The sequence below is a fragment of the Aethalodelphis obliquidens genome, unplaced genomic scaffold (genome assembly GCF_003676395.1).
Source record: "Aethalodelphis obliquidens isolate GAN/ISIS:26980383/991018 unplaced genomic scaffold, ASM367639v1 scaffold18, whole genome shotgun sequence".
Lineage (NCBI taxonomy): Eukaryota > Metazoa > Chordata > Mammalia > Artiodactyla > Delphinidae > Aethalodelphis > Aethalodelphis obliquidens.
This window is the reverse complement of record NW_020837962.1, coordinates 10532633-10546962: the sequence shown is the minus strand read 5'-3', so window position 1 is coordinate 10546962 and position 14330 is coordinate 10532633. Positions and strand designations below refer to the sequence as shown.

The window sequence follows — 14330 nt, the reverse complement described above, 5'->3', positions numbered from 1 at the left end:
TATATATTATATATATAATTATGTAATAATTATATATATTATATTACGAGTAATATAATATATAGTAATATATTATATTACTCGGCCATAAAAAAATAATGAAATAAAGCCATCGGTAGCAACATGGATGGACCTAGAGATTATCATACTAAGTGAAGTTAAATCAGAAAGAGAAAGACAAATACTATATGATATCACTTACATGTGGAATGTAAAATACAACACAAATGAACCTATCTACAGAACAGAATCACGGACACAGGGAACAGACCTGTGGTTGTGGGGCAGATTGTGGGGAGGGATGGATAGGAGTTTGGGATTAGCAGATGAAAACTATTATACATAGGATGGATAAACAACAAGGTCCTGCTGTAGAGCACAGGAACGATATTTAATATCCTGTGATAAACCAGAATGGAAAAAAATATGAAAAAGAATATATATGTATAACAGTCACTTCATTGTACAGCAGAAATTAACACAACATTGTAAATCAACTATACTTCAATAAAATTTAACAATAAATAAATAAAACGTCTCCTCTTCTGCTTATCTGTATTTTCTAAATTTTCTATGTTGAATGAGTGGGGTTTTTGGTTGTTTTTTTTTTGCAGTATGCGGGCCTCTCACTGCCGTGGCCTCTCCCGTTGCGGAGCACAGGTTCCGGATGCGCAGGCTCAGTGGCCATGGCTCACGGGCCTAGCCGCTCCGCGGCATGTGGGATCTTCCCAGACCGGGGCACAAACCCGTGTCCCCTGCATCGGCAGGTGGACTCTCAACCACTGCGCCACCAGGGAAGCCCTGAATGAGTGTTTTTATAGTAAATTAACAGTAACGGTGGTCAGCAGGTTACTAGGAGCCTACAGCCATGACGAAAAGGCAGCCTGTCCCCCATCCCAGCGGGTGGAGAGGCACTGGCGGTCACCAGCATGGGAGGCAAGGTGGCGTGCCCCACGTCGAGACACTTGGATGAAGTACCTGGATCGTGATGGTGCCTTTCTCGGCATCAGTCTGCAAGTGAATCTCCATTTCCGGCAGCGTCTGGCCTTCAGACAACAGCTTATGACGCAGCTTTTCCAAGGCGTCGCTAGCATTGGAGATCAGCTCCCGTATGAACACCTACGGAAATGGAAAGAAGATGCCAACGTTACAGGACCTATTTGGTTAGCAGCATCTGCAGCAACTGGTACAGGCTGGGGGAGAAATGCCACAGAACTGTTTAACCAGAAAGACGTCCTGCTTTCCTCAAAGGCAGTTTCTCCAGGGCAGCTCACAGAATGATTGAAGTTAGATCACATTGCCGTGACCCAACTTTATGTCGACTCTGACTCTACTGCTCCTTCCTCAACATCAAACCTGGAGTTAGGTGTCAATCTGTTAAGTTAATTCCAAACAGGACCCTGTGAGACAACTTCTTTCTCAACTCTTGCCCAGGGATGTCAAAATATCCTCAAAACATATTTTTTCTACTCCACAGAGGACTCATTGACTTCATTTAATCTAATCACAAACCAGACCTACCATGTTCAGGAGAAAAAAGGGTCACAGACCCAACTACCAACCCGTGTTTGTAAAGCCCTTTACCAGCGACAGACCTTCCACTTACAGTCATGGGGAGAGGGAAGGTGGTGTGACCTGACCCCAAGAGAACAGAAGCTGGATGTCACGGGGACACTTGAATATAGAATTTAACAGGACAAGACCTGGAAATATTCCCTGGAAAGTCCTTTCATTTTGGAAAGTTGTCCTTTACCCTTCTCAAATTCTTTGCATTTTAGCAAAAATGAGCATGGAAACGATGGTTCACCATGGCCTGTCACCCTTGAGCTTCATCATTTTGAGCTTCATCTCCTCAAAAAGGTCCTTGGCAGCTCCTCCCTGCTCTACTCCACCCTGGGCCGGGGTCTTCCTCCTTCAGCCCCAACACCCCCACAGACCACAGGTGGCGATGCCAGGTGATGAGGGGCGTGAACCCAGGGCCTCAGCACACATCAACAACACCACAGGGATGGACCTCAGCAGGACCCCACGGCAACACCTGAGGGACTTCTAAATTATCAGCACAATTCATTAATTCCCAGGTTCAATCTGGCTCAAAGAATCACCTGCATATAGTTATCCATGAAACCCAACAGATTTTGGTAAAAATACTCTCACTGGTAGCCAAGATCAGGACCTGTCCAAATTTAATGCATTTTCACAGCTAATGTACTAGCTGGCACCTCCCCAGAATAGCATAGAAACAGTCTCGCCAAAAGAAACCTTGCGAGTGCCGGGAGTGATTAGCGGGTACTGCACCTCTTTTTCTGAGTACAAGGAACGGGCAACGATGTCCAGAAGCTTCTTTGTCTCAGCCTGGAACTCATGTTTGGAAACAGAACCTAGTAATGAATTGCAGACACAACCAATAAAGTTTAATGTCTTTTTTCGTGGAAGAAAATGCTATGTAAAACATTCAAAAAAATCTTTAAGGTAAGGAGTTTTAAACATGTTTCAAAACAGCGAACAAAAAAGAAAGAAAGAAACCAAGTGTCTGGGCCTCAGGCAGGAGGTCTTGGGAGTGGAACAAACCAGTGGTTCCCTCTCCCTGTAGAAAGGGGCATAGGGGCACAAGCCCTCACCTGCCTCCCTCCCCGCAGCCCGCAGGCCTCAGGTCGGGCTACCTCCAGGGGCTGTCGAGGCTGGCACCTTACCCAGTCCTGAGGCGAGCTGGCTCTAACAACCAGACCCTGGATTCTATTCTGAATACAGTTGTTTCCGAATTGATCATTTAGAGAGCAAAGTAACAAGAAAACCTCACTTCTCCTCTTAACCCAAACATCAAATATTCTGTTGTTGTCTCATTTGAAAGCCAGAAATGGACCCACTGCAGGACTGGCTCTGGAGATTGCCTTCCACACTTGCCAGGAATGAAGGACAAGTCGGACTGCAGTCCTTCACCGGCGGGGCCAACACTGAGTTTGCATCCTGCTTCCATGATTATTAGCAGATGTGCCGTGAATCACCACTTTAAAGGGGCCCCGTGCGAACTCACGGGTGACCACCAGAGGGGGCAAGATACGCCAGGATGGAAGTCAGAAGTTCCTGAGAAGCCGGAAACGCAGGAGGCATTGTTTTGGGGAACCCTCCCTCCAACCAAGACCTTCCTTCGTCTGAAGCGAGTGGGTGGTTCTATCAATCATTGCTTCTGCCTCAAAATCTTCCCCTCATGAGCCAGCAACGAGCCAACAAAGACTTCCTGGACCCAAACGCAGCTACATACAGTACCCTGCACGGTCTCCGAGCTGCTGATGATGGAGTGCAGGGGCTCCTCCTTCCGGTCCTCAGCAGCCTGGGAGCTGAACAGCCGTCCAACGTGGGAGCTTGAAGCCAGGTTTTGCCTGGGACTCCAGGACTGGGCTGGGGGCCTCCAAGGACACAGAACTGGTTTTCCTGAAAAGACAAATGTGAGAAAGAATGAGAGTTAATAAGACTTCAGAAACAGAAAATCCTAATTTGTTCACGTCTGGCAGATGCTAACATGGAATTCTTTAAGGCAGGCTTTTGCTCGAAAGACCCAGTGTCACCCAGGAGAAATCAGAAGTGACAAATGCTGTGCAGCTAGCTGGTATTTTGGCAGGTAGTTCTGGTAACATATCCTCACATGTGGCAAATACCAAGAACACATGAGAACTTGGGGCAGAACCGCAGGAACGGGCAGGGGCCTTTTGACACCACTTCCCACTTACGTCCCCCAGTGAGATCGTGCACAAACCCACCAAACCCACACACGCCTCAGCGCTCACAGCCCCTCCAGGAGCCGGAAATAATGACAGGCTGGCCAGTCTTCTTACGGTGTAACTAACATGGAAAAAGGGAGAAAAAATACCCCTAAGAGGGAGCCAAATATTAAAATGTTGATGTTCTCAAACAGTCTCATCATCTTCTAAAGAATCTTTGCTGATTCTTTTCCTTTCCCTTTTTGTCCAAAACTGTCAAAGAGTTTTTAAAATTAGTGTATTTAAAAACTGCAAACCAGGGGATGATCTCCTCTACTTCGCAATCAGGAAGGGGATTCACAATGTCTCTTGAGTTGCTTTTCTGTAACTTCCTGCTCAGCACAGCGAACCAAGAAACCACTGCAAGGGAAGAAGGAAAACCCTTCCATTTGACACTGCTGTCCCCAGCCTGGTATGGTTGACAGACGCTACAGAAATACATGCAAAGGGTTGTCCCTGGTGGCGCAGTGGTTAAGACTCGGCGCTCCCAATGCAGGGGGCCCAGGGTTTGATCCCTGCTCAGGGAACTAGATCCCACATGCATGCTGCAACTAAGAGTTCACATGCTACAACTAAGAGTTGACATGCTACAACTAAGGAGGCCGCCTGCCACAACTAAAACCCAGCACAACCAAATAAATTTAAATAAATATTAAAAAAAAAAAAGAAACACGTGCAGATACCTCCACTCTAACCGGCAGGATGGAGCCAGTCCTCACCAGCAGCCCCTGAAGACACTCGCTGGGGACTGGCATTGTTCAGTAGGCACTTAAGGCCCGACCTTTTCAAGGATACAGGTCAGACATACAAGACACTCCATGTGAAAGTCTAGGCCATAACAAACTGCAGCTGCCTGTTATGTAACTACATACATGTGACAGTCAGAAAGGAATGATTTAGAATGTCCAGAAATAACTTGTAGGTTTAAAAATTAACATATTGACTTCCACATTCCTACAAGGCATAAAAATCTGCATTTTCTTTAAGCTTACTCTTGGATTTATAAATAACACGATGTTAGCCTTTACCTCTACGCAGAATACCTTTAAAACTACCCCATTTCAGAAAATATTCAATTTCCAATCTAAATATTGATATTTAATTCTCTGGCCTAACTGTATTGTTCACCTTATCCATACAGCTTAAAAAAAACCCAAAAACAAAAAACCCACAACTGGAGTATTTCTTCTGGAATTAAATGGTATTTGGTTAGAGGGTTTAACAAACAGTCTGCACCAGGCCAGGTGGGGGTGCTGGGGTCCCTGTGATCCCAGCTGGTGCCCTGATGCAGGGCGAATGATGCCAGTGGACTATGGGCAACCACACGCTGCCTCCCCTCCCAGGGACAGCGCTCCTGGCCACATTTGGAGACATAAACAGGTTCCCCACAAAAGCTGGGAACCCTCTGCTTTAAAGTACAGTAGAACTTCAGGATGAAATCAGTGAGACTAGGATAAAGGAGAGATGTTTGAGGGATGCAAGACCCGGGTTGGGCCTCAGGATGGATTCTGGATTCTAGTTCTCCATTGAGCACTACTCTGGACGTGAAAGTGTTTGGGCCACCAGAAGTCGGAGTGATGGGGGAGGTCCCCCAGAAGAAGAGGGGCAGAAAGCTCGGTAAGCACAGATTGGTGGTGTTCCTGACCATGCCTCCACATAAGCCCAAAGATGCTGAAAGCATTTTAGAAATTCTTACATCTAATACTCCTCTTACCACATTTCATCGGCAACCACTCCCTATCCTGTGGCCTCAGGAAAGGACACAGTGGGGAGGAGGGGATCATACTGAGTCTTCTTCCAACAGTGATATGCACGAAGCACTTATCCTTGTCCCCCCAGACCTCCCCCAGTTCTCCCGGTCCAAGGCCTTTGAGCAGGTTTTCCTGCCTACAGCACTGTTCCCTGCAACCCATCCCTTAAATTTCAACATGTTATTCTTCTGACACCAATTCCATCTTGTTATTTCTGATTTCTGAGGACTTATTCCTGAACGCAACCTCATCAATTCCAAATGCTTCAGGCTGGTCTTCCAGGCCCTCCACTAAGCAACACCCCAAACCTCCGGAACTCACCTCCTTCCTCCCCAGTCCAGCAGGCCTGCTGACACCCCATGCCCTGGAAGAAGGACTCCTGACCCGCTCCACTTGCATACATTTGTTAAACTGACCCCTATCCCCACTTCCTGTCCTGCCCTTCTGCTCATGGTCCTTTCCTCGCCATCTGCCTTTCAGTCCCATCAGGAAAGAACAGGTTGCATTTCCTCATGGTTAGCTGTAAACCATCCCTACCCCAAAGGAAACCAGAAATCACACAAAATAGAACAATTCAGAGGCTAAGGGCTCCTCTCATTTTCAGACTCCTTGAACTAACTGTTCTAAACCTGCTCTCATATGGGGGGAAGGGGCTACTGGATTATGGCTGGCACACTTTTATTTCCAGTCTTCTGTGTATGAATATTTTAATCAACAACACATCTTAGGGACTTCGCTGGCAGTCCAGCAGTTAAGACTCCGCACTCCCAGGGGCTTCTCTGGTGGCGCAGTGGTTGAGAGTCTGCCTGCCGATGCAGGGGACGCGGGTTCGTGCCCAGGTCCACATGCAGCGGAGCAGCTGGGCCCATGAGCCATGGTCGCTGAGCCTGTGCTCCGCAACAGGAGAGGCCGCAACAGGAGAGGCCACAACAGTGAGAGGCCCGCGTACTGCACAAAAAAAAAAAGACTCCGCACTCCCAATGCAGGGGGCCTGGGTTCGATCCCTGGTCAGGGAACTATATCCGTCATACTGCAACTAAAAAAGAACCTGCATGCCACAACTAAGACCCAGCATGGCCAAATAAATAAATAAATAAATATTTTTTTTAAAAAAAAAACACATCTTAGAGATCACTCTGTTTTAGTACATATAAAGCTGCTTATTCTTCTTAGTGAGCAAATAATATTCCACTGTAATGGATAAGTATTTAACTAGCGCTCAACTGATGGATGTTTAAACTGTTTCCAGTCTTGTGCTGTTAAACATAATGCTCCAAAGTGATAAAGAGTTATCTATTGATTGCATGCTTACCCTTCATGGAAGAAAGGAGATACAGGAAAATATCCATGTTTCCACTCTTTTGTGCAAAAGAAACAGGAAGGATAAATGAGAAACTAATGAGATTGTGTATTCGTTTGCTAAGGCTGCCGTAACAAAGTACCACAGACAAGGTGGTTTACAACACAGAAACTTAATCTCTCACGGTTCTGGAGGCCAGAAGTGGAAAACCGAGGTGTTGGCAGGGCTGATTCCTTCTGAAGGCTCTGAGGGACAGTCTGTCCACGCCTCTCTCCTGGCTTTTGGTATTGCCAGCAGCCCTGGGCTTGGGGCTGCCTCACTCCACTCTCTGCCTCTGTCATCACATGGTCCTCTCTTCCCCATGTGTATCTCCTCTGTGTCCAAATTTCGCTCTTCTTAAGGTCAGTTATACCGGATTTGGGGCTCACTCTAATCAAATATGACCTCATCTTATTATACCTGCAAAGACCCTACTTCCAAATAAGGTCACATTCACAGGTAAGGGCTTGAACGTATCTTTTGGGGGCACACAATTTAAGCCATAAGAAACTGATTACAAGGGCTGTTAATTTCCTGGGACTGCTGTGACAAAGCACCACAGGCTGGGCAGCTTAAACAACAGAAACTTATCATCTCACAGTTGTGAAGGCTAGAAGTGTAAAATCAAAGTGTTGGCAGGGCTGGTTCCTTCTGAGGCTGTGAAGGAGAATCTGTTCTATTACTCTCTCCCAGCTTTAGGAGCCCCAGGCATTCTTTGGCTTAGAGATGACCACCTTCTCCCTGTGTCTTCACATCGTCTCCCCTCTGCTCGTGTCTGCCTCTGCATCCAGATTTCCCCTTTTTATAAGGACACAGTCGTATCGGATTAGGGCCCACCCTAACGACCTCATCTTAACCTGATCTTCTGCAAAGACCTTATTTCCAAATAAGATCGCATTCACAGGTCCTGAGGGTTAGAATTTCAGCATCTTTTGGGGGACACACGATTCGACCCATAACAGATGTGTGGGAACAGAATGGAGAAAGAAGGTTGGGAATGGTGTAGCAGAGCTGAGGGGAACGTGCATTTCTGAGTATCCCTTTTCCCTCTGATTCTTAGAACCATGGTAATGTTTCACATACCCAAAAAGTAAATAGTTAAGAGCAACCAGGGTGTGTGGAGAACAAAAAACTAAATACAAACAGTAACAAATGTGCACAACTATACTATGAATAACATAACTGCCCTGAAAGAACCTAAGTGACTTTAGAAAACAGCATTTGGGGAAAAAGAAAAAAACCAGTACTTTGCACAGGTGACCCTTGAACAACGGGGGTGTTGGGGCACAGAACCCTCCACCCCACCCCCCGTGAAGTTGAAAATCCAAGTATAACTCTGTAGTTGGCCCTTCAACACAAGCATATCCACATCCGTGGATTCCAACCAACTGCAAATTGTGTAGTACTGCAGTACCTACTTAGTGAAAAAAATCTGCAAATAAGCGGACCCTCACAGTTCAGAGGTCAACTGTTCAAGGGTCAACTGTATATTGTAAAGCTGGGCTCAAAAAGGACAGCATACTATTACTGTAGCAGAAGCGGTAGCAATTCTCAAACTGCTCTGTGTATATACTAAGCTCAAGCAAGTGAGTACATTGTGACTCAAGTCAGGAGAAAGGAGTCAGGAAAGGGCAGGGGGAGGCCAGGGTGAACCTTGCTGTGCTGCAAATGGAGGCATCAGTGTCAGTGTAGAAATAAACACCAAGGTGCATACATGTGGGTGACAGTGCACACACACGCATACTTCCTGGCTGTGTCTGGGGACACCCAAGCAGCAGTGAGCACACCTGGCACCAGGGAGAGCACCCGTCTCGGACCTGCCACCCCAAAGTCCCACATCCCAGGAAATGCCTTCATCCTGGGCAAATTGGGGTGTGTGGTCACCCTCCCTGGCACCCAGATCTTTGGTTTGTAAATACCATTCTCCAATAAAAGGAATCGAGACCACTGGAGAACACACCAGATGAGCCTAGAATACCTGTGGTGCTAGAAAGTGAAGGACTCACAGATGACGGGATGTGCTGAGAGGGCACAGGCTCTGAGCGGAAGGCGCTCCCGGTGGCAAAATCTAGGACAACCCGAGCAACAATATAATGACAGTGGGGGACTGTCAGCTGGTGAACAAAATAAATATAAGTCCACACCTACATAAATAATAAATAAATGGAGGAGAAAGGACCTCTTCCTTATAGTAGAATTACAATTAGTAAATGTATAAGGAATGATGGAAATAGACAATCACCATCAGACAAGCACAGTAACAGCTGTGACAGGTACAGATTGTTGATTTGATGTTCACCAGAAACAGAACATCTTCAGAATCTCAAAGAATCCCCCCTCTTGGTTTCAAAGAGAGAAACAGTACTTTACGGTGAAATAAGTGGCAGATAACCTTTAACTAAGCGACTGCAGTCACCATCATCAGGAATGAGATGTGTCCATATCCTGCAACTCCTGGTGGGGTGAGAGGGCACAGCCTGTTTTCTGTTGTGTTCTCACCAAAACCACATCTCGATCTAATCATAAGAAAACACCAGACGAACCCAAATATATATACACAAAAGTGTCAAGGTGCTGAAAGACGAACACAAACTGAAGAGACACAAGTACAGGATGGAGGATCCTGGTCCAGCAAAGGACATGGATGGGAAACCCAGCTAAAGTCAGGTAAGACCGGCATATTACTGAGTAGTACTGTGTCACTGTTATTTCAGTTTTCAGTAATTATACCATGGCCACGAAAGATAGTAATATTAGGGGAAATTAAGGAAAAGGGAAGGGAAGACTGAGTACTATTTTTATAACATCTCTGTAAAGTAAAAAATATTTCAAAATAAAAAATAAGACTCTAAGGAATATTCCTATACATGTGTCATTTCATTTATGCACAAGTATACATTTGAGTACACATCGAGAAGTGGAATCATCAGGTCCAAGGTTATGTCCAATTTAAACTGTGGTCAATGCTGCCAACTCACCCTCCAGAAACTTATCAGTTTACATTCCCACCAGCAATATTATGAGAGTGTGTATCACCCCACACTCTTGCTAAGATGGTAATGTTATAAAACTTTTGGATCTTAGCTTATCAGTTAGGTAAAAATTTTACTGTAGTTTTCATTTATATTTCTCTTATTATAAGCAAGATGGAGCATCTATCCACATTTTAAAATATTTTCTATTTCTTTTTATGTTAATGGACTGTTGATATCCTCTGATCATTTTCTACAGAATTTTTTCTTATTGATTTGTAAGAACTCTTTATATATTAAGGAAATTAGTCTTCTGTTTGTAAAGGACTTCCTTGCTCCAAGATTAAACACAATTTTCCCATGTCTTATTTTTCCTATTCCTTTTGCTTTTTTCGCCACTTAATACTCACAATACTTTTGAAAGGATTTAATATGTTGTTTATGATGGGAATAATATAAGTCCTCAGAGTTAGGAAAAGGGAAAAAAATAAGCAATCCATATTTTCAACCACAATTTTAAGAATTTCCATTATATTCCAAGATTATATTAATCAACAGCTATCAAGAACAGATTTGATTTCAGGTTACTGAACTTTCTACAGTAATTTTAAGAATAAACCAGGGCTTCCCTGGTGGCACAGTGGTTGAGAGTCTGCCTGCTGATGCAGGGGACATGGGTTCGTGCCCCGGTCCAGGAAGATCCCACATGCTGCGGAGCGGCTGGGCCCGTGAGCCATGGCCGCTGAGCCTGCGCGTCCGGAGCCTGTGCTCCACAACGGGAGAGGCCACAACAGTGAGAGGCCCGTGTACCGAAAAAAAAAAAAAAAAGAATAAGCCAATAGTGCAGTAAGTCTGCCTGAACCAGATACAAACACACTATCTGCACAGTATCGGTCCTCATGTTCCCCCTACACCCTAAAGGAAAAACCACAAACCTCAGTGTCAAGCTACAATGTCTTAGTATTAATCTGTTTGGTGGTTTGGGGTCACAAAATGGGAAGCACCGATAGTTTGAATCTGACAACACACACACCTGCCAGTGCTCATGCTGCTTCCTCTACCTCCAACTTCTTTCCATTTGAACTGCTTCAGGATCCAGCATAAGGCCCGCTCTCCCACCAGGCCTTCCCACCCCCCACCACAGTACACAATAATCTCTCCCTACTATGAATTCAGAGCACTTGTTTTCCATGCTACTAAATTAAAACTGCTATTACAAGCCAGCTTGTGGCATTTCTTCTACTATTAACTTTTTCTTAATATATAACATCTCACCAAAGTAGGGCAGGAACAAGCTTATATTTCTTAGCATCAAATTCTCTGAAAGCAAGAACAAACATATTTCTCTGTATGCCAAAGCATCTGATGCAGAAGCAGCCTTTTTTTTTACAATCATGAAACTTTTTATCAGCATAAACATCACTATACTCAATCAGAACCCCATTCAATCAGCCAACAGATGGCAGTAGTGATCCACAAGGCCATTTTAACTAGTAAGCATAAATTAAAAATGCAACTGCCAACAGGGGCCTGCTAAGGCAGGCACATGAGTCAAAACACAATGGGTATGTTCTTTTTTTTTTTTTTTTTTTTGCGGTATGCGGGCCTCTCACTGTTTGTGGCCTCTCCCGTTGCGGAGCACAGGCTCCGGACGCGCAGGCTCAGTGGCCATGGCTCACGGGCCCAGCCGCTCCGCGGCATGTGGGATCCTCCCGGACCGGGGTACGAACCCGCGTCCCCTGCATCAGCAGGCGGACTCTCAACCACTGCGCCACCAGGGAAGCCCGGTATGTTCTTTTGCTTTGTTTTCTTAAGGAAAAAAAAAAAAATCTTTCTTATATATCAGCCATAGTTCTTACTATGGTTTTGCTTCATAATGGCATCCTAAGTTATGTACCTTAAATACAGACACATTATTTTAAGCTATGAGAAATATGCTGATTGTTTCTCTGGAATTACATATTCCAAATGGACAATCTCCCATTTTCTCAAATGTGATATGGATAACAGCAATTTCACTTTTCGTCTTTATTACACAAAGTGCCACTTCCTGTATGGCTGAGGTGTATCCTACCAACCAAACCTGACAACAACCATGAACACAGGAACAACAACAAAAAGACTACCTGAAGGCTCTGGAGAACCAACAAAAGCAGGCAGATTCTGGAGAGAAGATATTTGGAAGAAGGGAACAGCACAGAATGAGGGTGGGTTCAATGAGGGGTGGCTAAAACTCTAAGAGAAAACACACACAATGTGTACTTTTCTGGCCTGAAGAACCAGAGGAGAGATTTGGAAAACCACGGAATATGAAAAGTGAAGGGAGGAAATCCCAGAAAGGCGAGTCAGAGATAGGGAGCCCCCAATTTGGGGAATAAATTCTTCTAAGTCTCTGGCTGACCTCCTGAACCATGCATATGTGGGGCAAACTGCAAGCAGCCCAGTTAAGGAAAAAAGTCAAGCTGCTGCCTAAGAGAAAGTATTTGCAGCGGTGGGCCAACCAGGTCAATACCCACCTTTAAAACAACAACTACTCGTCAGAGGAATATAACAAGAGTCCAGAGATTCCACAAGGCAACATCCACAATGTCCAGGGTACAATAAAAAGTTACTCAATATACAGAGAATCAGGAAAATGCAACCCCTGCTAAAGAGAAGTGTCAGTCAATGGAGACTGGTGCCAAGAAGATCCAGATGTTGGTATCAGAAGACAAGGGCTTTAAAACAGCCATTATAACAATACTATATGACATAAAGTAAAATATGCTCAAAATAAAAGATGAGAAATCTCAGAGACAAACCATAATAGAAGAACCAAGTGGAAATCCTACATACGGAAAATACCATGTCTGTACTGGGCATATACCCTCAGAAAACCATAATTCAAAAAGAGTCATGTACCACAATGTTCATTGCAGCTCTATTTACAATAGCCAGGACATGGAAGCAACCTAAGTGTCCACTGACAGATGAATGGATAAAGAAGATGTGGCACATATATACAATGGACTATTACTCAGCCATAAAAAGAAACGAAACTGAGTTATTTGTAGTGAGGTGGATGGACCTAGAGACTGTCATACAGAGTGAAGTAAGTCAGAAAGAGAAAAACAAATATTGTATGCTAACTCATATATATGGAATCTTAAAAAAAAATGGTTCCAAATAACCTATGGGCAGGACAGGAATAAAGACACAGACTTAGAGAATGGACTTGAGGAAACAGGGAGGGGGAAGGATAAGCTGGGATGAGTGAGAAAGTGGCATGGACATTATACACTACCAAATATAAAATACGTAGCTAGCAGGAAGCAGCCGCATAGCACAGGGAGAACAGCTAGGTGCTTTGTGTCCACCTAGAGGGGTGGGATAGGGAGAGTAGGAGGAAGATGCAAGAGGGAGGAGATATTGGGGTATATGTACACATATAGCTGATTCACTTTGTTATACAGCAGAAACTAACACACCACTGTAAAGCAATTATACTCCAATAAAGAAGTAAAAAAAAAAAAAAAACCATGTTTGAAACTTACAAATTAACTAGAAGGCTTAAAAACCAAATGGAGACAACAGAGGAGTCTATGGACTTCAAAATAAATTGACAGAAATTATTCAATGTGAAACAGATTAAAAACAAATGAACAGGGCTTCCCTGGTGGCAAAGGCAGTGGTTAAGAGTCTAACTGCTGATGCAGGGGACTCAGGTTCATGCCCCAGTCTGGGAGGATCCCACATGCCGCGGAGCAGCTGGGCCCGTGAGCCATGGCCGCTAAGCCTGTGCGTCCGGAGCCTGTGCTCCACAATGGGAGAGGCCACAACAGTGAGAGGCCTGCGTACCACAAAAAAAAAAAAAAAAAAAACAGGGTCTCAGATATATGTGGGACAACAGAAATAAGTTTAACATACATGTAACTGGAGTCCCAGAAGGAGTGGAGAAAGAGAATAGGGCAGAAAAAACATTTGAAGAAATAATAACTGGAAAATTCCCCCAAAGCTGGTCAAAGACATATATTTACAGATTCAAAAGTTCGATGAACCACTAGCAAGGTAATATCAAAGAAAAACACCTAGGCACATCATAATCAAACTGCTGAAAACCAAATAAAAAGAGAAAATCTTGGAAGCAACCAGAGAAAAACAACACATTACATGAGGGAACAGTAAGTTGAATGACAGCTAACTTTTCATCAGAAATATGGAGGCTGAAAGACAATGGTACTTAATGCTGTTTAAGTATTAAACAGCAGACCTGCACTAAAAGAAATGCTACAGTTCTTCAGGCTGAAAGTAAATGACATGAAATGGAAACTTGGATCTTCAAAAAGGAATGCAGAGCATCAGAAATGATAACCTATGTAAACACAAAAGAATTTTTCTCTAATTTCCTTAAAATATATACAGCAATTTAAACCAAAAATTAAAACATTATCTTGTGGGGTTTACAACATATGTACAGGCAATACATAAGACAAATGTAACATAAAGGATGGGGTGGAGGGAATAAATGCAC

At 44.2% G+C, this 14330-nt stretch overlaps 1 protein-coding gene across 2 annotated transcripts in view; it reads right to left on the bottom strand.

The window, feature by feature from the left end:
- TRAP1 (TNF receptor associated protein 1) overlaps positions 1-14330 on the bottom strand; it is a 45126-nt gene that overhangs the window by 20017 nt on the left and 10779 nt on the right. For both annotated transcript variants that reach the window (XM_027117562.1, XM_027117563.1), the window contains exons 2-4: positions 3268-3432; positions 2299-2381; positions 979-1119 (exon numbers count right to left, since the gene is read on the bottom strand). In XM_027117562.1, coding sequence (XP_026973363.1) covers positions 979-1119; positions 2299-2381; positions 3268-3432 — 389 coding nt within the window. The remainder of the gene's footprint in view (positions 1-978; positions 1120-2298; positions 2382-3267; positions 3433-14330) is intronic.